The sequence below is a fragment of the Vigna unguiculata genome, chromosome 1, assembly GCF_037176805.1.
Source record: "Vigna unguiculata cultivar grain cowpea cultivar isolate G323 ecotype 2 chromosome 1, ASM3717680v1, whole genome shotgun sequence".
NCBI classification, from domain to species: domain Eukaryota; kingdom Viridiplantae; phylum Streptophyta; class Magnoliopsida; order Fabales; family Fabaceae; genus Vigna; species Vigna unguiculata.
This window is the reverse complement of record NC_140792.1, coordinates 4,897,503-4,923,387: the sequence shown is the minus strand read 5'-3', so window position 1 is coordinate 4,923,387 and position 25,885 is coordinate 4,897,503. Positions and strand designations below refer to the sequence as shown.

The 25,885-nt window shown below is 31.4% G+C and overlaps 2 protein-coding genes across 2 annotated transcripts; one reads left to right on the top strand and one right to left on the bottom strand.

Annotated features, from left to right (window-relative positions):
• The first annotated feature begins 301 nt into the window (after nt 1–301).
• On the top strand, nt 302–4,239 carry LOC114187450 (uncharacterized). The gene is made up of 7 exons (XM_085665524.1): nt 302–459; nt 542–696; nt 787–1,469; nt 1,636–2,105; nt 2,271–2,776; nt 2,844–4,159; nt 4,204–4,239. Exons 1-7 carry the CDS (start codon nt 302–304, stop codon nt 4,237–4,239), a joined length of 3,324 nt encoding a protein of 1,107 aa, XP_085521650.1.
• A 2,561-nt stretch (nt 4,240–6,800) lies between these two features.
• Nucleotides 6,801–19,238, bottom strand: BGLU42 (beta glucosidase 42). Its single transcript, XM_028072723.2, has 13 exons — nt 19,006–19,238; nt 17,704–17,770; nt 17,535–17,593; nt 17,094–17,169; nt 15,359–15,433; nt 15,193–15,280; nt 10,321–10,546; nt 9,822–9,937; nt 8,300–8,514; nt 8,184–8,218; nt 7,628–7,727; nt 7,289–7,397; nt 6,801–7,193 (listed from the first exon to the last, which is right to left on the bottom strand). Exons 1-13 carry the CDS (start codon nt 19,117–19,119, stop codon nt 6,998–7,000), a joined length of 1,476 nt encoding a protein of 491 aa, XP_027928524.1. The 5' UTR covers nt 19,120–19,238; the 3' UTR covers nt 6,801–6,997.
• Between the last annotated feature and the right edge of the window lie 6,647 nt (nt 19,239–25,885).

Genomic DNA, 25,885 nt, shown 5'->3' with positions numbered 1-25,885 from the left:
CTGTTTTGTAATGATGTTCAGAACTACTCAATATTGGAGAACCTTGCTTGGAATGCCAATACTGTAAAGCTCAACTTTGGTATGAAGAAAGAGCAAAAAAATGTAACACCTCAAAGGAAGTTGAATTCTCATTGTGTTGTCAAAAGGGAAAGTCCAAATTCCACTATTAAAAAGACCACCTAATCTTCTTGAAGGTTTGTTAAATGGTGAAGATCAGAGAAGCAAATCATTTCTATAAAACATAAGATTATACAATAGCATGTTTTCATTTACTTCAATTGGTGGTAAAATTGATAATTCAATGAACAATGGTTCTGCTCCACCACAATTTATTCTGAATGGACAGAACTATCACCGTATTGGCAGTTTATTGCCAGAGCATGGATCAAAGCCAAAGTTTGCACAGCTGTACATATATGATACCGAAAATGAAATGACTAACAGAGTCAAGCATTTCAGGTCAGTGAATATATTAACTAATTTGATTATATGAAATATTTAAATACATGTGTTGACATGTATTCTCTTTATTATTTTTTAGTTCAAACACCAAGGAATCTGTTATAGATGAATCATTGGTTGTTGATTTGATTGAAATGATTGACAATCACAATGTTCTTGCGAAATCTTTTAGAAGAGTAAGAGATTTGTCACTAGAACATATGGAATCAGATTTCACGCTAAGACTATTTAGAGGCAGAAACAAAGACCCTAGAGTCTACAATACACCTTAATGTGATGAAATAGCTGCACTTATAGTTGGTGATTTTGGCAATATGGATGTAGGCAGAGATATAGTGGTAAAAAAATGTTCTGGTGAATTAACCAGACTGCACGAAACTCACACAGCTTTCATTCCACTGCAATATCCTCTCATGTTTCCATATGGAGAAGATGGTTATCAAGAGGATATCCCAATAAGAGAATCTCATTCAAAAACAAAATTCAGGGTAAGAGTTAGAATTTCTTTGCGAGAATTTATTGCCTTTAGAATACAACAAAGAGTTGTAGAAGCAGGAAATATTGTGAATGCATGCAGATTGTTCCAACAGTTTCTGGTCGATTGCTATACAATGGTTGAAGCCCAAAGGTTGTCATTCATCAGAGCTAATCAGAAGTTAATTCGATGTGATATTCTTAATGGATTACAAGAAGCTGTTAATAGAGGAGAGACAGATTCTTCTTTAATTGGAAGACGTATTGTCTTGCCTGCTTCTTTCACTGGTGGTACCAGATACATATTCAACAATTGTCAAGATGCTATGGCAATTTGTAAAAAAATTGGATATCCGGATTTGTTCATTACTATAACATGCAATGTGAATTGGAGTGAAATAAAAGAATTTGTATTAGCAAAAGGCTTATCAGCTTCGGATAGACCTGATATTGTATGTAGAGTGTTCAAAATGAAGCTGGATGAAATGATGACAGATTTTAAGAAAAAGGACTTCTTTGGAAAAGCAATGCAGGTATGTTATATATGAAGTAATATACATTATATAAATTTTTATTAAATTTAATTCTGACAACTATATTTATTTTTTATTTATATATGTAGGAATGTACACAGTAGAATTCCAAAAAAGAGGTTTACCTCATGCACATATACTTTTATGGTTGGATGGAGAAAGCAAGTTGAAGAATTCAACTGATATTGATAAAGTAATATCAGCTGAATTACCAAATGCTGATTTGTACCCCAAATTGGAAAAAGTTGTCTCAACTTACATGATTCATGGACCATGCGGACCTGCAAGACATAATTCACCTTGCATGAAGGAAAGAAGATGTTCTAAATTTTATCCAAAAAAATTCACATCTTCGACTTCAATTGATGAAGAAGGATATCCATGCTATAGAAGACTTGATAATGGTAGATTTGTTGAGAAGAATGGAATTAAGCTGGACAATAGAAGTGTTGTTCCTTACAATCCACTACTTCTAATGAGGTATCAAGCACACGTCAATACAGAGTATTGCAACAAGACCAATTCAATAAAATATTTGTTCAAATATGTGAACAAAGGTCCCGACAGAGCTACTCTTAAAATAAGCAACAACTCTGCACAGTCTGAAAAATCAACCATTATTGATGAGATCAAAAGGTATTACGATTGTAGGTATCTATCACCATGTGAAGCTGCTTGGAGAATATTTGCTTTTGACATCCATCACAGATGGCCTCCTGTTCAGAGATTGACCTTTCATCTTCCTGGCCAATAATCAGCTTTGTTTAAAGATGATGATGATATTAATGTGGTCTTCAACAGATACAAAAATGCTAACACAATATTTCTAGCTTGGTTTGAGGCTAACAAAGTTTATGAGGAAGGAAAACAATTGACTTATTCAGAATTTCCAAGCAAATTTGTGTGGTTTGCCAAAGAAAAAGAATGGAAACCAAGGAAGAAAGGCTACAACATTGGTAGACTTACTTATATTCCTCATGGGTCTGGAGAACTTTATTATTTGAGGATATTACTGACCATTCAAAAAGGTTGTATTGATTATGAAAGCATTAAGACAATTGATGGAAAGTATTATGAAACATACCAAGAAGCTTGCTATGTTTTGGGATTGTTGGCTGACGACAAAGAATATATTGATGCAATCAAAGAAGCAAGTGAATTTGCTTCTGGGTATCAACTTAGAAGATTATTTGTTACTTTGTTGTCGATGAATACAATTTCTAAACCAGATATAGTTTGGAATTCTACTTGGAATATCTTATGTGATGGAATTTTGTACCAAAAAAGGAAGGAGATGAACTTACCAGGTATTTTATATTTTTTTTTTAATTTGCTATACATATATATTTTAATTGTATTATTTACTTATTGCAGGTCTTCAAATTCAGAATGCTGAATTACAAAAACTATGTCTGCTGGAAATAGAGAAAATGCTAATGTCAAATGGTAGAAGTTTGAAAGATTATCCTTCATTACCTCAACTTGATCTTTCAGATGTACATACATTCAATAATATATTTATTGTTGATGAGCTGCAATATAATAAACAAGACATGGCGAAAGAACATGACAATTTGTTTAAAGCACTGAATGATGAACAAATTCATGTATATCAGGATATCATGACAGTTGTTCTTTCAAAGAAGGGAGGATTCTTTTTCTTATATGGCTATGGTGGTACAGGTAAGACTTTTATGTGGAAGACATTGTCGGCTGGTCTAAGAAGCAAGGGCATGATTGTTTTGAACGTAGCATCAAGTGGAATTACTTCTTTATTACTTCCTGGTGGAAAAATAGCACACTCTACCTTTTGCATCCCACTGTTAATTAATGATGCATCAACTTGCAACATAGCACAAGATAGTCTCAGGGCAAAACTTCTTATGGCAACCAGTTTGATTATTTGGGATGAAGCACCAATGATGAATAGAATGTGCTTTGAGGCATTTGATAGAACACTAAGAGATATTATGCGAAATGTTGATTATGCCAATAAAGACAAACCATTTGGTGGCAAAGCAGTTGTGTTAGGAGGTGACTTTAGACAAATTCTACCAGTTATCAAAAAAGGATCTAGGTTTGATATCATAAAATCATCAATCAACTATTCAGAGTTATGGAATTGTTGTAAAGTGCTAAAGTTATCCAAGAACATGAGATTAAGTACTACATCAAATACTGAAACAGCCAATGATATTCAAGAATTTGCTGATTGGATATTGAAGATTGGAGATGGGAAAATGGATCTAAATGAGAATGGTGAGTGCATGGTTGAAATTCCAGAACAGATCCTGATTACAAACACAGATTTACCTTTATTGGCATTGGTTGAATTTGTCTATCCTCAATTTGTGGTTAACATGTTGAATCCTAATTATTTTGATGATGGAGCAATTTTGTGCCCAACAAATGATTCTGTAGAGAAAGTAAATGATTTCATGTTGTCTTTAATTGGTGGTGAAGAGGTGACTTATTTAAGTTCAGATACACCTTGCCAATCTGATGAACAAGATGAAGTGCAATCTGAATGGTTTACATATGAATTTTTAAATGATATCAAATGTTCAGGGATACCAAATCATAAACTGAAGTTGAAAACAGGTGTTCAAATTATGCTCTTGAGAAACATTGATCAAGCGAAAGGTCTATGCAATGGCACAAGATTGCAAGTCAACCATTTAGGCAAGAATGTAATATGTGCAACTGTAATTACTGGAAAAAACATTGGTGACAGGATTTTTATACCAAGAATGGATTTAGTGCCATCTGATTCAGGGTTGCCTTTCAAATTTCAAAGAAGACAGTTTTCAATATCTTTATGCTTTGCAATGACGATTAACAAAAGTCAAGGACAAACACTTTCTAGAGTCGGCCTTTATCTTCCACAACCTGTATTCACACATGGCCAACTATATGTTGCTATTTCTAGAGTCAAAACCAAAAGAGGATTGAAAATACTTATATTGGATGAAGATGGAAAGGTAACAAACACAACTAAAAACGTTGTGTACAAAGAAATTTTTGAAACTCTTTGAAAAGAAATCAATTATAGGTATGTCATTTCTAATTTTTTTTTTTCATTTCAAAACTGTTATAAATATATATCAATTGATTTATGTTATTTTCTGCCATGTAGGAAAATCATGGTACAGAAAAAGTTGAACAAAGAAGTCATTATGTACAAAAGGAAATTCTGTACAAAACGAATTTATGAACTTCAATACCAAAGGATACATTCTAGGTATGTAATTTATTCTTTTTTTATTCTTATATTAACAAAGTAGTGTATTAGTCATATTTTTGTTGTTGGTGGTTGACGATAGTATTCAATGAAATCAAATATTAACTTGACATACCACTTTAATTACATTCTAAATTGATCTATTCTTTTGATAAACTTCAACATCTTTTTAAAACATTAGATTCTCATCATATAGATTATTAAATATTCAAAAACCAATTGCTATTACCACAATTATTACATATAAAAAAAACTCGTGCATTGCACGGGTAGAAGGACTAGTATTTTACAATCTGCTTTAACTTTTTTTTTGTGAAGATTTTAAAAAAGAAAAAGACATTTTTTTTTTGTCGAAGATGGAATTGACTTGTAAAGAAAGAAATATATCATTGTGGAGTAAGTATTTCAGTTTGTAGAAAATTTTGTCCATAGGTTAATTAAGTCCAAAAGTCTATTGATTTTTACATTTCAACACTTTCCTCTATATAATCGGGTGTGTGTGGTGAAAAGGGAGATATTCCATGGCTTCTTCTCCTTGTTAAAAAACTCTTAAATCCAATTTTGGTTCCATAAATTTTCTTCATATTCCAATACAATATTTTCCATGGTTTAAAGTTTTAAGTATGTTTTGGTAGAGAAATATTAGACATCCTTTAGTGTTTATTAAGTGTCCACCTTTCACTATCTAATATCAATCATCTCTGCTTTTGAATTACTTAATATTTGACTTACATGATGTAAATTGTTATTAATCCCAAAACATGTAATTTTCCTTATTTATGTTTAGAATGATTAATGAACATCAATCTAAGGATAATATAGTTGAAATATCGTGTGGACATTCAAAACGAATGAGTATTCCTTGTGTCTTGTGTGGAAGAAATGTTGATTGACACGACTTATATTTAAATATTATATGAATAATAATTATGAATTCCATTTATAGATGTTACATTTAATAAATTTTGATGTGGATAATGATGATAAATTGAAACTATATTTTTAAGGTTTAATCTAGGGGAACTGAACCCATCTAAGAAAAATAAACAAAATCAACACACAAAACTGATAATAAATTAAAACTGAATGTTTTTTGGACTGATTTGAATATTTTCTTTCAAAACCCAGCGGTTCCATTTGATTTAACCGAAATTAGTTATTTAGATATTACTGTATTACTTATTATTTCAACCACATGGTATAGTTGTGTATGCAAGAGAAAAACTTAATATATCTAACCTGATTCATGATTATAAAGTTATGAAGAGTGATATAATATGGTTATCACAGAAAAAGTGAGAGTTTCATTATTAATCTTAGATGGAAAAAGTGCTAAAGTAAAATAAAAAAAAATTGAGACAAACCCTGAAAATTATCTAGTATTTATATTAATGTATAAATACAACACAAACGCCTTTGTTATTTATTTCACCTTTGTAAAAACAAAGAGTATTTTTATATTTTATTTTTCCTTTCCCAATAAAAAAGAAAGAAAAAATTGTCGATACATATTGTTTAATAATATACACAATGTTTAATCATTATAAAAATAGATAGTACAATTATTTATCATGATATAACATTAAACTATTTTATAAAAAATATAAACTCAAATTCATATATGCTAATAAAATTCGTATAATAACTTTATCTAAATCAAATTGTAAAAAATTAGTTTGGTTTGATTCAATATTTCTTTTTTTAAGGTCAAACCAAACTAAACCACTTATGATTTTTATATTTTTAACAAAAACCAACCCAACCTAACTCGATAACATACTTATATTATAATCCAAATTGGTTACGTGCGTGCGGCATGTGTTTTATTTCTTTTTGGTATGCACCGAAGTGGGTCCACACAGGAATCGAATTTAAGCTCCAATTAGGGTTGTTAAAAAAATTACACTTAACCAAATTAATATACTGAACTGAATTTCAATTGTATAAAAAACACTTAATTTTTTAAAATAATTTTATTAATTTAAATTTTTAAAAATTGAATTCTTAAATATAACTACTTGAAGTGAATTATAACTGAGATAGTGGTTTAGTTTAGTTTTATGGTAACATCTCTACTTGCAACAGTCACATAAAAAGCAAGACAAATAAATATAAAAATAAGAGGGTTTTCACAAACTTGGTAATGAAGTTGGATAGTCAGAAAAAATGAAAATGTAGAGAAATGACATTACATAACACACAAAGCTTCCAACTAGTGATATGGGTGGAATTTGTTCATATTTTATTGAATTCCTTGTAGGTAGCAAGAGGCAGTGAAGAAAGTCAATTACTGTTCTTTACCATTCTTGTTTTCACCAGCTTTCAGAAACCGTGAAAACCAATACGCAGATGACTTGGGGTGTCTGCTGAGTCCATTTTGATAGTCTACATACACCAATCCAAAGCGTTTGGTATAACCTTGAGCCCATTCAAAGTTGTCCAGTAAAGACCACGCAAAGTAGCCTCTCACATCTACTCCATCCCTGTGGATTCAAATCATAAACAAGGTCAAGTTTGGTCCTTGTGTTGATTTCAAAGAAAATATAGGATATAAGTATGTCGAAAGTGGCAAACTCACTTTATAGCCCGAGCAACTGATGCAAGATATCCCTTGAAATAGCGAACTCTAAGTTTGTCATCTAGCATCTCATGTAGCGGCAAGGTATCACTATCTTCGTCATCCATACCTGCCAAAGAAAATTCCGGCCTCAGATAGAAGAGAACGATTTTATAATGTACTCGTGCACATGTATATCTGTGTGCATCAAACAATTCTTAATTGCCGCCATATAGTCAAAGATTCAATACAGGAATTTAGCCAAACAAGGCCATTGATGCCTTCTTGGCATTTTCTAATTAGTTGTTTATATATCTTTTTCTTGGCAAATTTATAGGAAGGATAAGTATAGTTACGTACCGTTCTCTGTGACAAATATGGGAGTAGCATAATTTTGTGATACGTAATTGAGAACCTTCCGTATACCCCAGGGAACAACATAAAGCCACTCTGATGCTGCCTGTTACACAATAAAAAGCAATATTTTGTTTTTCTAAATACAGGCTAATAGTATTATATATTTGATGATAGTTAAGCCCACCAACAATGGGATTAATTGTTCACAAGTTTTAGACACCTAATTCTTATTAGTTGGAGAAAGAGTGTGAGCCTAACTAACCACTAGGCCCCTAATGAGGGGTGTCTGGGGTTAAGAAATAGCAAGGCTAGGCCCCTTCACTGTCACACACACTCATTGTCAATAGTCCTCTGGGTTTTCCAATTGAAAACTCTGAAAATTTCATGGATGTTGATTACGTATTCAACAATTGAAAACTCTAAATTTTCCACCGATTTTGATTACGTCGTCAACAAGTTAGTCTTTATCAGTGTTTTAAATTCATTTGGATCATTTTGTTCTTGGATGTTATCCATTTTAATCTTACAAAAAGCACATTGAATGAGGGACAATACATACCTTCTCACCTATGGTCTCGCCACCTTCCCATTCCACTAATGACAGGAAGCACACATGTCAAGGAGAATTCATTCTGGAAGATATTTTAGAAAATGAGAAAATTTTCCAATTATTACCAGTCCTTTTTGCTTCCTGCACCTTGTAGTAGTAGTTTCCTCCAGCGTTTTCTGTCACGTGAGAAATAAACCTTGATGTATAGTGATTTAGACCAATAAAGTCCAGTTTATTCAAGAGAAGTTTCTTATCCTCGTCAGAGAACTTGGGAAGCTGGTCTCCAAGTCGTTCACGCATAGACTCAGGATAGTCTCCGAAATATAGTGGATGCAAGTACCTGGGTTAAAATCATATTTTAGCACAAGCATGCATCTCATACCAAGGCTAGATATGTGACTTCACCAGCAAACCTATGCAAGCCTCATATCCTACTTTGTGTTGTTCTCTTCAGTTTTCATTTATCTTTAATTTGCGGTGTGCATCAGGGTCAAAGAAAAAATGGATATAGATTTGTCTTCATTAACTTTGTGGCGTTAAGTTGAAAACACAAAGGAAAAGTTTCAAATCAAGACCTTGAGCTGAATAAGCTCAACAGTTTATAAGATTATGATAAGGAATTCTAATGGTGGTGCTCCATTGAAATAAATTTTCTGTAAAGTGAGTAGCGGTTGGAGGCTATAACAGCAAAAGCTTTCTGTAGAAAACGATTGTATTCCACCATCAATGATTGATTATAAGGCAGAGGTATATACAAGTAAACAGCTGTACACGGTCCGGAATTAGAGGAGCTAATTTCATCTTAAATGGCAGGAAACTGAAAAAAGGGAAAAATAAACCACAAACCAAAAAACTCAATGGCCAAAATTATTTATCTAGTCTACCGTGTACTCTAGTTTGTTGGTCAAGGTTATTATGATCATTTAAAAAACAATATCAACAAAGTGTCATAAAAAACACTAAAAATGGAAGAAGCCGAACTTTTAGCTTTGTGCTATATTGTGGCACAGGCACTGAGTGGAACCCAATATACTGGACATCCTTAGAACATTCAAACCATTTAACTCGTTCCGAAAAAAAGGGCTAAAAATATTTGGGTTATTGCTGCACGATTTGCTAACTATAATTTTCTCAATTGAGTTGAGTCTTCCTTTCATATTCTTGATAACCATATGCGGTGCTTCCCAGCACACACAACACCTAAATTGGAGTCCTTGATACTAGTCGATAGAACTGGATAAAAAATTGAAGATATTCAGTCTATGAAATCAGGATAAATTTTATTTTTAGTCTTTGTTGGAAGTCCCACATCGACTAGAAATAAGGTCAATTCACAATATATAAATGGGGTGCAAACCTCACCTTACAAGCCGGTTTGTGGGACTTGAGTTAGGCTTAAATCCCACCCTTTAACATATTAATTTAAAGTATATATGTGTGGTTGCAAATCTCACCTTCCAAACTAATTTTTAATACTTCAAATTTATTGTTAAGGAACTAAAATCACTTTTTTTTTTTTTTCAAATTTAAGGAATTGAACTGAAATTTTTAATTTGAGGGATCAAATTCGGATTCAACCTAAATTTAAGGAAGTAAAGTGTGTAATTAAACCACATAATAATATGAAACAAATGCACAAGGAACTACCATCCAATCTGAAAATCCAGGCGCCTTGCAGCAGCAGATTTATCTTCAATCTTATCAGAGTTAGCCTCTGCCCATTCACAATCTACCACGATGCCCACTTGTCCCCCTTGTTTTTCCTAGATCATCAAAAACTAAAAAGAATAAAATTTTATTTTTTAGTGTGGTCAGAGCATTAAATTATTGATGAACAAAATTCACGGATAATTTGGATATATGGATCGATCAACTACACTGATCTCCACCAAAATCCACCTTTTCACTCCAACATTTTTTCTCTATGGTTTCTACTAATGTTTTATTAGATCAGACCATATGCAGATAATTTGAATACAGAAAATCAAGTTTGCAAAATAGAAAAATAGGCAAATAAATGAAGATCAATAAAATACACAGGGGAGGGTGGGGAAAGCATCAAAATAAAATAAATAGTGCACAAAATAAAAGTAATCCAACTTGTAAAATACAATTTTCGAGTAAATAAATGAGTACAGCCCTGCACCTTGTACTTGTTTCGGTATATGGAAACAGCTGCTGCATGAGCTAAAATCTGATGATGTGCTGCCAAATAGGGCTCTATACGAGTATTCTGACATCTTCCTGGAGCAAAAATTGCAGTATCATATCCATTGACCGCAGTTTGAAGTGGCTCATTAATAGTCATCCAGTTCTTCACTCTATCACCAAAACTTGCAAAGCAAGTGTCTGCATAAACAGCAAAATACTCTCTGGCAAGAGCCACATCAGAACCACACCATTCAATAATAGATATTGAAAATCAATCCTGGGCTTTATAAGAGAATAATGGGTCAAAAACAGTATTAGGTATTCAAGGCCACTAGCATATTTATTTAGCAAGACATTCAGCAATGATGATTGATTTTAACTCAGAGGATATCTCAATTTAGCATTCGTACGGGAGAGGAAGAACTCAGAAATACCCTGCCAAACTTGCCAAGAATGAAAGTGGTAAACCACTTAAGGTGACATTGTTTCATAAATTTTTTAGAAAGACATTCGAAGAGCAAGGAGTCATGTTGCTCCCATACCGAATATAGTGGATTAACAGTATCAAAGTTGTGATTATGCTCGGAGAAAGACTGTGTGGAATGGAGGGAATGACAATAAATTTAAGGAGCTCTTAGCCCGTGATCACCCTCTACTTGCTGCTTCCATGAAACAAATTTTAGGATCTCATTTGTGTGAGAGAAAAAGGAAGTAGATATAGGATAATCTAGAGATAGGGAAGACATGTTTCAAGATCAAAGAGATGTTCTTGAAATCATTGTTATATGCACAGGATCATATCTTTAGAATTACAGATATCAGCGTCATATCAAGATCATATCTATATTATTAGTGAGATTTATTATTTTTTCTAGGATTATATTTTTCATATGAAAAAGTATGAAGTCTCCTCTATTTATTGTATTGATTTATTTTTTTTCTAAAAAATCACCTATACGTATCCACGTGTTTTTAGCTAAATTTCTCGTTTTGTTATCGTTTGACATAGTACCTATAACCTCTTGAAAATTGTGTTGGCTCGTCGAACCCATGTTTTGCGTGCGGAGATTTTTTTTTTAAACATTCGTTCCTTCAAAGGTTCACTAATTATTTCAGTGACTTTTTCAATGACATTTTTACTCCAGCAACCCCACAAGGTTGGGATCATGTCTGTACAAAGCACAACCCAAAACACCTAACCTCATACTCACCCTCAAGTGTGTGCTCTCTAGAAACAAATGACTTCCTTGCCAGTGCATGGGCAACACTTGAGGACTAACCAGCCCTACCCAAATGTGCCTACTCCATGCAAGCATACCTGTGTAGCTTTGGCTCCATCAGATTCTGAAAAATGGTTTCCAGTACAAACTATGCATCCAGAACAGATTCCTTCATCTTTTCTAGCCATATTGTTAGTATTGAGAAGATGGACAAGTCTAACTATTTCTCTTAGGTTTCCGAAATCAGGTGATCGTTCCATGGGTGGAGTCACAAATCCGATCTCAATACATCCCAACAAATGAACAAAAACAATGGACAAAGATTGATACTCAATTGTGCAGTGTTCTCAAGTCTAAACCCCACATGTTACTCACCTATTTTTCGTCCTCATGAGATGTGTACATCAGTTTGGAGAGAGGCATGTGCTCTCTATAGTAACGATGCCAAACCTTTGCACAATATTTGCCAAGACCTATTGATAGTACTTACTCTATGATGATTTGATGGCCTTATGTCTGCTTAGGTTGGTTAGATTCACGTTGCCTTACATGATTTTCATTAGTTCCTACCACCTACGAAATGTAAAGGACTTGAGAACCGCAATACACTTCTTATGACTTTAGCCTTGTATTGTATGGCTTACCCAAGAGTATACCACTACTCGTGATTGGATTTTGGGATCACCAGTGTACTATGAATTCCTCCTCTTCTGGACAGTACTCCTAAAAATAAACTGGGAGAACATATCTCTTCAACTAGGGACTCTGCTGCATTTGCCTCACAGAGGACTAATTATGGGCGCATTGTCACAACAATGGCCATACCATTGATAAGTGTTGGACATTGCACAAGAAACCTCCTTGTTCGACCAATATTATTGATGCATCTACTAATTTGCAATTTGTCGCCCATGCATTTCCAGCTAACCAACCTTGTATGATTTCTACAACATATGACAAGTTTCTCCAATGGTGTGAGAATCACCAAATTGCTAATAACACTGCTTTGGTAGCACACTGATAAATCATCCACTTGTCTCTCTATTGGGTTTGCAACAATAACAAGCAAGAAAACGAAAGAACAAGAATGTCTCTAGTAGATGATCTTCCATTTCTTTCTATCAAACAATGTCATTGTCTCACTAAACTCTTCAACAGAGCATCTGTTAAACATGATTTGGAGCCAATCATCACAATTCTTCACCTTGACTCTAGGTCATGGAAGAACTTCATTCATCATCTCCTTGTTCCTCAATGGAAAACTAATCTACTCCAAACATTGTCTGAATTTCGATCTTGACAAGGACTTTGTAAACACATTTGAAAGATTCTCCTTCAAGGCTATCTTCTAGATTCTAACCTTCCCAAACTCAACAATCTCTCTCACGAAGTGTAGTCTAACGTCTATGTATTAGGTCCTCTGATGGTAGATTTGATGATCAGTTAGATGAATAGCACTTTGACTATCATAGTGAATAGTCACACAATCTTGCACAATACCTAGTTCTCCCATCATCCCTTTCAATCACAATGCCTCCTTCACCCTCTCAGTAAGCAAAGTATAAGCACAATATACTCTGCTTGGGTAGTAAACATACCCAAAAATAGAATTTCTTGTACCAACATAACCTACATAGTTAGCATATACAAACCCCTCTATAGTAGTTATGTTATTAGTAGAATGCCTATACACTAGACCAAACAATGTTGTTCCATTTAGATATCTTAGCATTCACTTCAAAGCCTCCCAATAAGCTTGTCATGGTTGTCATGAACCTGCTAACTACACTAAGAACATGTGCCTGATCCGGTCTGCTATAGACCATCTCATACACGATACTACCTACTCCATTAGAATATGAAGTAGCCTTCATCTCCCTCTGTAATAAGAGCTTGGGTAACTGAGAGCTTTGCATAATGTTCTAAAGGTATTCTCATAGGTTTAGATTCATGCATCATAAAACTCTCAACCATCTTTTGCAAGTATCCCTATTGAGATAGATACAATGTCCCAACCGTATGATCCATCTATATGTCTATCTTGTGCCTCGCAAGACCTAGATCCTTCTTTCAAACTTCGAGCTCAATTTTTCTTTGAGCTCCTTCAATTCATTTTTATTATAGTTGGCTATTAGAATATCGTCTACATATAGGAGAAAGAAGAACAAAAAGCTTACTTCTCTTTTGAGCATGTAGACATAGCTATCATAATTGCTCCTTTGGAACCCTTTTTGCCTTAAAAAATCACCAAATCTCTTGTACCACTACCTCGAACTTTGTTTCAAGCCAAACAATGACTTCTTCAAGAGACACATTTATCCCTTGTCTTCAACAAACCTTTCAGGTTGTTGCATGTAAACGGTCTCCTCCAAGATACCATGTAGAAGAGTTGTCTTAACGTCTAAATGTTCCAATGCCATATTATACTAGTTAACAATACCATATTATACTAGCTAACAATACCATGTTATAGAGTTAGAGTTCTCTATATAGAAAGGTTGATGTACGGTTTCAAATTAATCAATTAAATAAAAAATCTCTTTCTTTCAGATTAACCTTTCGAGTGTACTTTTTTTAACACAAAGTTCACAAGATACATTGTACGATATATACACTTAATGGTCGCTATATAAAATCCAAGAGCCAAAATAAAAAGGAAAAAAAAAATTAAAAGAAAACTGTTAAAGACAATTACAACAAGACGCACTAGACAATCTAACTAGTTAACACTACTAGACTGTCTCAAGTGGACGGTCTTCTCTTCTCTTCTATCGGACGATGTCATCTAAATGAGCTCTTCAACAAAGCATTTGCTGAACATAATTTAGAGCCAATCATCACACTCAATCTCCTTCCTTGGGCTTTAGGTTATTCCTTGGGCCTTAGGTCATTGACTCTGGACCAATCGGTTATATATCTTGTAATCATTCTTTTTTCTCTTCCCTTAGTATTATTCACAATTTGTTCATTTATTCTCTATTACCCTTGTCAATGATTCATAAACACAAGCTTACAACATTGGCACAACCCATTCCCTTTCATCTCTTACTGACTGTGTTCTTTATGTACCTAACTGACCATTTAATTTACTATTTGTCACTTGCTTGACCGAATCCCATGACATTATCTTCAATTTCACTAAAAATACTCCAACTAGTTTCTTCTTCATTGTCATGTTCCTCATCACTTTTTGGGATATTATTCTGACAAAATGTTATTTTATTAATCAAAATCTCATCATCCGTCCTTAATGATTAGGTACATACATGACATTTTTTCAACTTGATATCAAGAATGCATTTTTCCATAGGAATCTTAATGAACTCTACATGGAGCATCCTCTTAGATTTATTGCCCAAAGGAGTCAACTAAAAAATGTTCTAGATAGAGACTACTTGATTTTGTAATTTTAGCTTAAATGAGAACAGAACATAAAACTTTCATTTGGCACACTCGTCATGTGCGTCCATTTTCATTCTTATTACTTTATGGTCATAAAATATATACAATCAACATAATCATTCCAGCTCCACATAAATAGGTTACTATCTCAAACTTTACTACTTTCAAGCACAATACAAATCAATTTTATGATTATTTAAAAAGAATCAGACTGTAAAATAAAAACTCAATTACATGAAACCTACATGATTTGTTTATTTAACCATCCTCCCATTGTTTCATGAAGATGCAGAGGAAGATCCCAATGATACAAAGTTACATAAGGTTGTATGCCTGTTGAAAAATAGAAACTTAATATAACTTTTTTAATAGATAAAAAGATAAGGTAAAGTAGCTGCATGCAGATCTTACCTCTTTCAAGAAGAGCATTTATAATGTTGTTATAAAAAGTTATCCCTTCGTCATTGATTTTGGTTCCTAAGCCATCTACACCAAAACAACCATTACAATACAATAAAATGATAAATCCAAAGAATCCTTAGCTTCTATATACACTAATAAGACAACACAAATACCATTTTCAGAATGAGAAGTATCTCATCAAAGAAAAACAGGACAGTGACCTTATAGTTGTTGCTCAAGTTCCTACAAGGTTTCAAGTGGCTAATGTCTTCACCATTGGGCTTCTTACTGATAGATTCCAAAAGTTTATAGGCAAGTATCATAAGGAATGATTTATATTCATTTACCAACTTGAGCAGAAGTATTGTAAATCACAGAAATATTTGATAATCTTATTTGATCTTTTCTTTAACAATTCTTTTCCTTTTATCGGTACCTCAAAGTTTTCTTGTTTAAGGATAGTTCTTCCCCTATAAAATAGATGATTGTTAGAAATAAAATTCTTCTGACTCATTTAGTGAAGTCAGTTCGTTTTCATACTTTTTGATTTCTCTGTATCACCTAATTTACTCCCAAAACCATGAAATGCCCTTGGGTGGACCTTCTATCTACATTTGTAAACACTTCAATTGATAATACCCTTTCTTCTAAATACCAATCCTCTTCCCATACTTGTTGTTAAAATGTAAGAAAGAAAGTGTAACATTGAGCGAGAAGTGTGTTTCTGAGACAACATGGAAGTTTTATTTACATTGAGAAAAATGAATCAATACAATAAATAGAAGATATTTGATATCCTCTACTAACAAATATATGATAAAGGAATAAATTAAAAACATTTCAAAATAACACATAATTTAGATATTCTTGATTATATAGGATCAACCCCTTATATCTATAATTATATAACTTTCCTTCAAATACTGAAGAATTTGATTCACTATATACAAGTGTCTTTCTCAAGGATCATGCATAAATTAACTAAACACAGGCACAGCATAAGCAAACTATAGTCTACTGTGAGATAAATAGACGAGTTTTCCCCACAAATTCTTTGGTCTTGGAGATGAAGAAACTCATAGTCACGAGTGGCTAAGCATCAAACATGGAGAAAAGTGAAATTTGAACCAACCATGGAGACTCTGGATTTCTTGTCATGCCATATGGGGTCACCAATGCCCCTTCAACTATTCAAAGTCAGATGAATGAATCCTTGTACCAGCACTTTCATAAGTTCATTTATGCTTTTGATGACATCTAATACAGAAAAACACGGACTGAAAATATGCATCATGTGGAGTAAGTTAGGATCTTTAGTTGATATGGTAGCTTTAAAAAGGCACATTGGCACTATAATCATAAAAAAAAACATTTCCTTCTCCTCATAAAATGTTGTGTTAGTTTAGGAGGGCTTCAAACAAGGAAAAGTTCGCTCTTCGCATCCACTATAGATCGCAAGGAGCCTTTAGTTCCTTGACCCGTGACTCCGTCTTATGAAATGACACACATAACATGCTTTCCTAACTAGTCCCCTCCCTCTCAATCTATAAATAATCCTTTGGTCAACATTTGTGAACAGTGAACATATATTTGGAGCAAAAAGATGAATATATTAGCTACTCACTAAGTAATGCTTAAACAGATAAACTCTCAGGATTCATGACGTCAGGGACATCGAAAATGATTTATGAAACTACTAACCGTATAGAAAGAACGTTTAAAATTCATAGATAGTATAACATACCAGGAAAAATACGAGACCACGAAATTGAAAATCTGTAAGCATCAAATCCCAACTTGGCTATTAGATCAATATCTTCCTGTTACGATTATTACATTCAGAATGTTAAGATTTGAAAATGTGTGCATAAGGCAAACCAGCAGTTAATACTTCATGGAAATAATTATAAGATACCCTAAATAAAATTTCATATATTCCTCCATATTCAAGCAAAAATAGAACAATGACTTTCCAACTAAAAGTATTTGGCTTCGAAGAGAAAACAGGTGTAGAATTATCAATGAAGTGGTAAAAAGAAAAAAGATGCATGCATGAGAAGAAGCCAGTCTCCAAGGAAGAAACATTGCTTGAGCAATGTAGTTTAGCCCAAAATAAATTGACAACAGCAATATATAAAAAGAAATAAATGAATGTCAAAAAAAAAAAAAAAAAACTGTTACTGACCATGTACCGATGATAATGATCAACTGCAACATCGCCATTGCTTTTGTCAATAATATTTCCTAATAAAACAATATAGACAAACAAGTAAGAAAGCATGAAGGGGTGCCATTAACAAAATGATATTGAAGAGTTTCACAATCTATTAATATCAAGAAAAAAGTTCTCATACCATCAATGTGTGAGAATGCATCCCATATGCTAGGACCTCTACCACCCTCCTTGCAACCACCTTCTATCTATAAATTAACAAGTAGTTTAATGTCTAATTGAACAACTTTTCCGTCAGTTATAACTATGAAATTACTTATTTTAATATATTTCATTCTCCAAGTAATTGGCCAAAAGACATTGATCCAAGATCTCCCTATCATAGAATATTTTATCTTAACTACCTTGTCTTTCATGATAAGTACACATTACAAGCTATTTTGAATAAATGGTCACCTAGTTTGGCTCTATAGCTATCATAGAAATTCCTCTTGATCAAATCCAAATTTAGGATATGCTTAACAGAAATTAGAGGAAGCCTGTGTTTAAAGAAAAAGGAGTAAAAAAGATCGAACAAACTAAGCACTGCAGTGTATCCTCAACGGAAGAAGGAAGAACTACAAAGTTTAAAACGACCAAGAATTTCGAAGTTCAAATGACAAGATGAATTTATATGAGGTGCAGGAAATGTTTGCAAATCCAAATTAAGTGATGCTATGTAAAATTGTTGTTAAAACACATCAAAGTTTTTTTTATCACCAAACACATCAAAGTTGAACACTCACTGACAGTATAAAAATCCAAGTATTCTCCTCCAAAAATTGTGTCCAAGCACTGGAACCGTATAGATCTATATAAAAACAATAAAATAAAGTATAATCAAGCTAAATAAACTACAACATAAACTTCTTACGGTACCCCAAACGCTAACACTAATCCAGAGAAAGCCAAAATAGAGATCTTGAAGCGAATTTTTTAAATAATAAAAACAATAAAAGGTTGTTGGATTCGCAAGAATCGTAAGAAAAAACACAAAAAACAAGAATAAATGAAAGCAACTTTATATCAACACAATAGCATCTCATAAAGTCTGGGGTATTCTCTATCTATAGAACTAAGGAAAGTAAATGACAGAAAACCTCTAAAACAAATAACACAAAACATTATCTAATACAACTAATAAAGGGTAGACAGTCTAACAAAACATTACATTATCGAATAAATATCTAACAGACGGTCTTGTGCACTCTTCATTAGACTATCATGGTTTAGATTCACTACATTACCACATACAGAAAGTTCAATAACAACAACACAACTTTTTCTCTTTCTTCTTTCTTCTTTTGGTAAAAAAATAGATCAACAGAATAAACTTAATAGGATTAGAGAGGTAAAACGAAGAATCAAGGCATTCACATTTGGCAACAAAATGCTGCTGAAATTGACATAAAAAATGGAAGAAAGAATCTGCATTGGCCGGAACCTGGTATGCAGAAGTGGCAACTCCGAAGACGAAGTTGGGAGGGAAGTCGTTGCGCGAGACAGAAGCGTCTTCGTTGTGGTCATTCTCTCTGAGGAACTCCTCTCTCTTCACCATTCTTCTCAACTCGCTCTCTCAGCACCGTCCTCTTCAGTTCAGTGATTCCAACGATTCTTCTGCTTTTCGTTAACGGTTTTTATAGACTCAACTCAAGCTATGACACGATCCTCCACTCACACACAAACATTTGGCGTCGCTGTACTGTTCGATATCATCACATTATCTTCTGAAAAAAAAAAAAAACTAGATTTAAATTTACTTATTATTCTTTAACGAAAATTTTTCGCAATAAATTAATTTGTTGTGTTTTACTTTAGTCGTTTATTCGTTAATTTGACATAAAAATTAGGGTAAAATTTCTTAAAAAGTAAAACTTTATAAAAAAAATTCCTAAGAGACACAAATGGTAGAAGCAGTGAAGACACTCATACTCTTAACATAATGAGAACACAAATGGTAGTTTAAAATATAATAAGAAAAAACTAATAGTAAATTAGTAACATATGAATTAGTATGTTAAAATATCATAAGAAATTACCCATTGAATTATTTTTAGTGAAGGAAAAAACATTGAAAGTTGTACAAAAGTCATCCACAATCTAATGGAGAAGCAGTGAAAAAAGAAACCGTATGGTAACTAATTAATAAGAAAGTAATAACCAATTAATACTTTAGGTGTCCACTATCAAGTAGCTCATACTAGGCCTGAGAAAAATTCAAACAGTATTTAAAGAAATAAAAAAAAAACATTGAAACACGTCTATTTCGAATTAATAAATAATATTAGATAAATAAAATAAATAATATTGATCGGCTTTGGATAAATAATTATACTTTTATAGATATTTGACTTAACTAAAAAATAATATTCTAATATTTATATTTTTTTATATCATTTTTTTTATTAAAATTAGAGTTGTCAAAACGGGTAATCCGGCCCGACCCGGCTCGACCCACCACAGGTTGATGATTTAGTGAGTCAACCCAACCCGACTCACTTTTTAGCGAGCCAAAAAAATTCGAATCCAGTCCGACCCACCACGGGTTGACGGATTAAACGGGTTGACTCACATGTTCATTTAATTAAAAAAAATATTATTTTTTTTTATTTTTTTCAGTCAAAACTAAATTGTAATTCGAATTAAAATCTAAATAAACTTTAATACAATCCAAACACAAACCAAAATATAAAAAAAATACAAATTATTTATGTGTTGGATAAAAATACAACCTAACATGACTCAAATGTAAAGTCCAACTTAATAAAAATAAATAAAAACATTTGTGTCACCCTTTTATCTACGAGTTGGTGAGCCAATGAGTTGGGTCAAAAATCAACCCGTATTAAAATTTGTAAAAGAATTTCAACTCAACCCGGTCCGAACCCGTGATGAACCGAATTGGCTCGCGGGTTTCAACCCATTTTGATGGCTCTAATTAAAATCTAGTAATAAACTGTATAAAGTTACCGTCTATTATAAAAAACAATTACTAAAATTACATTCGTGATGTTTTTACTAAAATTTTGATAAATTTATTTAAAGTAAAAATAAATTTAAATTTAAAAATAATTAATCCATTATAAATTGAACTCAGATAACCTATAATTCAAAATAATTCCTAACAACAAATTAAACAATAAGATATAAATTTTAAAATATTAAATTTGTGATTATAATTAAATGATCATGTTGGACCCAAATTGGATCCCATTGAACATCGTGAAAAGCAGCATGAAATCTGCAGTGATCTATCAATAAGAAAATCACACAACAAGGAGGGTGATTAGGGGTTTGAAGTCATGTCTCTGGATTTTTTTTCTTTTTTATCGGTGGAAACACATGACAGAATAAAATATCTACTAACAAAATTAATCATTAAAATAAGAAAATATTATAAAAAAGTGTATACACAAGATTGTTATATTTTATTAATTTTTATAATATTTACAATTTTTTAGTACACTAACTAATAAAATTAATTATATTTGTAAGAATAAAACTAAAAAGTTTGAGTGAAACCATTTATGTATAATATATTTTGATAGTTTAACCATAATTGTCTAATCTAATTTTATTTATGACATTCTAACTTATACATTTTATTATAATCTTGATAAAAGGACCCTTATGTTTTATAATGACAAATAACATTAACTTTTAATAAACTAATATTTATTTGAGTGTGTTGAAGAAATCATTCAACTATCTTATAGTCATCAAATTATGAAACATAAAGATATACACAGTAAACAAGCTTTAAACCATGCCTATATAAGAAGGTTCATTTGTTAAATATTCAAGACTCAAGATGCATTTTAACGTACAAAACACAATTTCACTTCTAATTTGTTAGACTTTATAGCAAGTACAAAAGTTTACTCATACGTCATCCATAGTTAAAAGTTTCCTTCCTTCAAACATTTTTATTGTATAATTCGGAGTGGTTTTGTATACATGCAACAATTCTGTTTTCTTAATCACTCTTTTTATAACTCATTAATAACCTCAATAATTAAAATTAAAGTTAAACTGAATTACAATTTAGTTCAGATATTTTCTAACTCATTTCTATGTTTTAGGAATATATATATATATATATATATATATATATATATATATATATATATATATATATATATATATTAAATATTTGTTTAAGTCTGCATTTAGATATTGAAAGTTTGATGTAGATTTATAAAATTTTAGGAGTCATATTACAATATGAAATATTACAAATCATATAATTATAATATGAAATATTATAGGTGTTGGAAATTTTTAGGAATTGTGAAAATATATGAGATATGATATATATGATAGATATAAGATATATGTTACAGAAAGAACTTGTTATTTTATTTTATTTTATTTTATTCATATACCCTCTTTATATATAACAAAAATGTAACCAAATATAAAATATAAGTAATTGGTTTGGACGAAGTTGAAGTTAACCAACACAATGTTATCTTCAACTCATTAGAAAATGTTATCAACCTTGATATCAATGTGAGTGAGTTGAAAGATTTCTCTTATTTGTCATCAGTTAAATAAATCAAGCTAAGAGTACGCTCTTTACCCTTCATCGCATTTTACAAAATGGTTAATCAACAATCACACGTGAATGAATAAAAAATAATCGTCAAATGACTTTATCTGATTTTTTAAAAATAAAGTTATAAAATTATTTATCTGAGAATTTTTTATTTCTAAATGTAAATTTATGCAAGATACGGACTTAAATGAGTGTAGACTTAAGCGAATATCTAATATATCTATATATATATATATATATATATATATATATATATATATATATATATATATATATATATATATATATATATATATATATATATATATTCCCTAGTATTCTACACCTTACATTACGACAAGTCACTCTTCTTTTAACTTGTCTCTCTTGTTGACTTTCAAAGTACTTTTTTACAATACCTTATTTGAAATATGTACACACCTATGATCAGTGACGGATCTTGACCAACATTGTTGGGGGTGCCCAAATAATACATCCAAAATTTATACATTTTATTATTGTCACTAACACAATAAAAAATGAAGTATAAGAAGAAAAATGAGAGACATAAATACCAAAAATGATTTATCAATATACCTATTTAAATAATCTATTCTTTTATTCTTCATCAATATACCTATTTTAAAAAAAATACTAAAAAAGGATTTATCATAATCTAATAAAAAATTGAGAGACATAAATACAAAAAAAAAAAATTCGATGATAATCAAACCACACTTAAAATTCAATTATAAAAAACACAGAGTACAATTATTTTCTCTTCTATGTTGATAAAATAAAAAATTAATCTAAAAGAGGCTCATTAAATAAATTATTAAACTAATATTTCACTATCAAGTGATACAAAAGAGAATTACCTTCTTCTTTATTTCTTCGAGAATGGAAGAGAACAGTTCAGAGATGAAAGCAAAAATAATTGATTTTTTCTCTTCCGAAAGGAAAGAAAATAGGTAAGAATGGAAGATGAGAACAATTTGTAAGAAATTCAAGGCATAGACATATAAAAGAGGCTCATTAAATAAATTATTGAATTAATATTTCACTATCAAGTGAGACGAAAGAATGATCTTCTTCTTTTCTTCCTCGAGGATGGAAGAGAATAAAGGAGAAATAAGAGAAAAAATAATAGATCTTTTTCTTTTCAGAAACAAAAGAAAACAAATGAGAATTAAATATGAAAACAATTTATGAAAAACACAATCTATAAATGAAAACAAATAATAAAAAATATTTTGATAAATCTTTTTAATCTTTATTCTTTATTATATTTGATTTTATATTTTATTATTTATTAGTATTAATTATTATGTTTATAAAAGAAATAAATATTTGATTTAATATTTATAACAAAATAAAATCAAAATACCTAATATTTATAATTAAAAAAATTAAAATATCTATTGTAAAAAAACTTTCAAAATTTTGGGGGGGCCAAGGCCCCTCCTTGCACTCATAATAATCCGCCACTGCCTATGATGCATCAATACTTCAACTTGGATCATATATCCATGTCCGACACATATCCATGTTTAATACTGTAAGATACTTTATCGATACTTTTCAGTGAAGTATCTAATTTATAAAATCGTAATAAACTACAAGAAAATATTTGAATCATAACCAATTTTGTGACAAAAAAAATTAATCATTATATAGTGACCAATTTAGGTACCAATTTAAAAACTAAAAATTGTTGACAACTAAAATAATTCCAAAAAATTATAATTGGTCACTAAATTGATAATTAAAATAGTTTTTATTATAAATTGATTTTTAAATTTATCATTAACATTAGCTACCAAGGATTTGACTATTAAAATAATTAATCTCTAATTAAAAAATTGGTCTCTAACATCTTTGATTATTAAAATTAGTCACTATTGAAGAGTTTTCTTGTAGCAATAATTTTATGATGATAATAATTTATATTTTTTATATTAACAACTTTAGTATATATAGTTTTGATTTAGATTCACACAATAACAATTACATATTTGTTATGTTTTAAAAATTATTGTACATTTTTCAATATTCTTTTATTAAGTGTCTATAACATCATTTCCTATTGTTTTCAAAATATACATATTGACATATCATATACGTATTATATTTAATACACATATTATATTTGTGCATCATAGGTACACATCCTCCAGTATTCTCTTTAACCCCTTCGATTTTTGTTTGTTCCTCCAAATAAATATGACAAAAGGTTCTAAATGAATTTCAAAGTACTTTTTTACAATAGCATATTTGAAATATGTGCACACCCTCAGGTATTCTCTTAACCCCTTCAAATTTTGTTTGTTACTCCAAATAAATATGAAAAAAGGTACCACACAGAAGCAAATTAGATAGAGAAATGTAAAGATTAAATTGAGGTTAGTAAGGAAAACATTCAAAGAAAGAAATACAATTTATAGAAAAGTTAAAATTGATAGATGGATTGTTGTCATATCTTCTATTTCTGAAAGCAAGTTTTTGCAAGAAGCTACGAGTGTCTATTGTTTAATATCGTTTACGATATGAGAAGGATAAAAACGGCCACTATTCGGTATAAATTATATTTAATACACTTCCCTAATGCACTTCATTGATAATATAACATTAATTTGTCTATCTAACTTTATTTGACACATAATTTCTAACTTTGGATATAGTATATTTAAATATAACAGCAAATATATGTTTTCTTCTTAGAACGTTCTTTGTTCTTGGATTCAAAATCTTGTTTTAACATTTCCTAGACATTCTCTTTCTTCACTAAACATGTATAGACATTTCGACACACATGTCAATGTCATAAAACATGTTTATTTTGTATTTAATAATTGAAAACGGAGGTCTTAATGAACAATACAAGCGTGCCACGGGTGAAAGAATGTTTCTTTAAATTGAAATTACAAAGCGGATTAGCTGCTAATACAAGTTTTATGAATTTGAAAAACAAAAATGTATACAAACCAATAAGAAAAAGAAAAAGTAAAAGGAAAACCTCTGAAGAAACGGGATGTCTACACAGTTCTACTTTTGCCTACAAGAGGTTGCATTCTTAAAAGAGGAAATTCAAATACTATACCTAAATTAGGAAATAAGTAATAATGCAGTAAATATACTCCAAGAACGATCTCAATTTTTACTACCATGCATATGATTAATATTGCACCAACTGCATTCACACTTCTCATAAAAAAAATCAATGATCTAGCAGCTAAAAATTGAGATGAGCATAGGATGCTAAGACACACTGAAAAAATAGCCTCTTTTATTCGTCAAGATCCTTGTTATACTGACTCCACAATCACCCAATTCTTTCACCCGATTTGCATCAGAAATGAAAAAATACTCAATTTCAGTTAATCCACAGCAAGGAAGTAACACTCCATTAATAAGTAGCTTGGTACTGCAAATATTCATCCTCATTTTCTGTAATACCTAGTGAATAACTACAAGTAGTGGCATGAATCGCCACTTCAAAACATGAAGCTACAGTGGCATAAAACACAAAGTATAACCGCTACTATGAAGAAAGCAGTAGAACATCCAACAAACCTTTTTCCCAGCAAAACTGTAGACAGTAGTGGCCACAACAGCAACAGCTATGCTGATACCATGGTGCAACACAAATGAAGCTCCAGTAGAAGATCAATGCCGCTCCACATAGCACGACACCAATCTATAGTGCCTGCAAGAAAAAACTGCTGACAGCAAGTCCTCAAGTGCAAATAAAATAATTCCCGTGACAAAAAACAACAAAGACACCAAA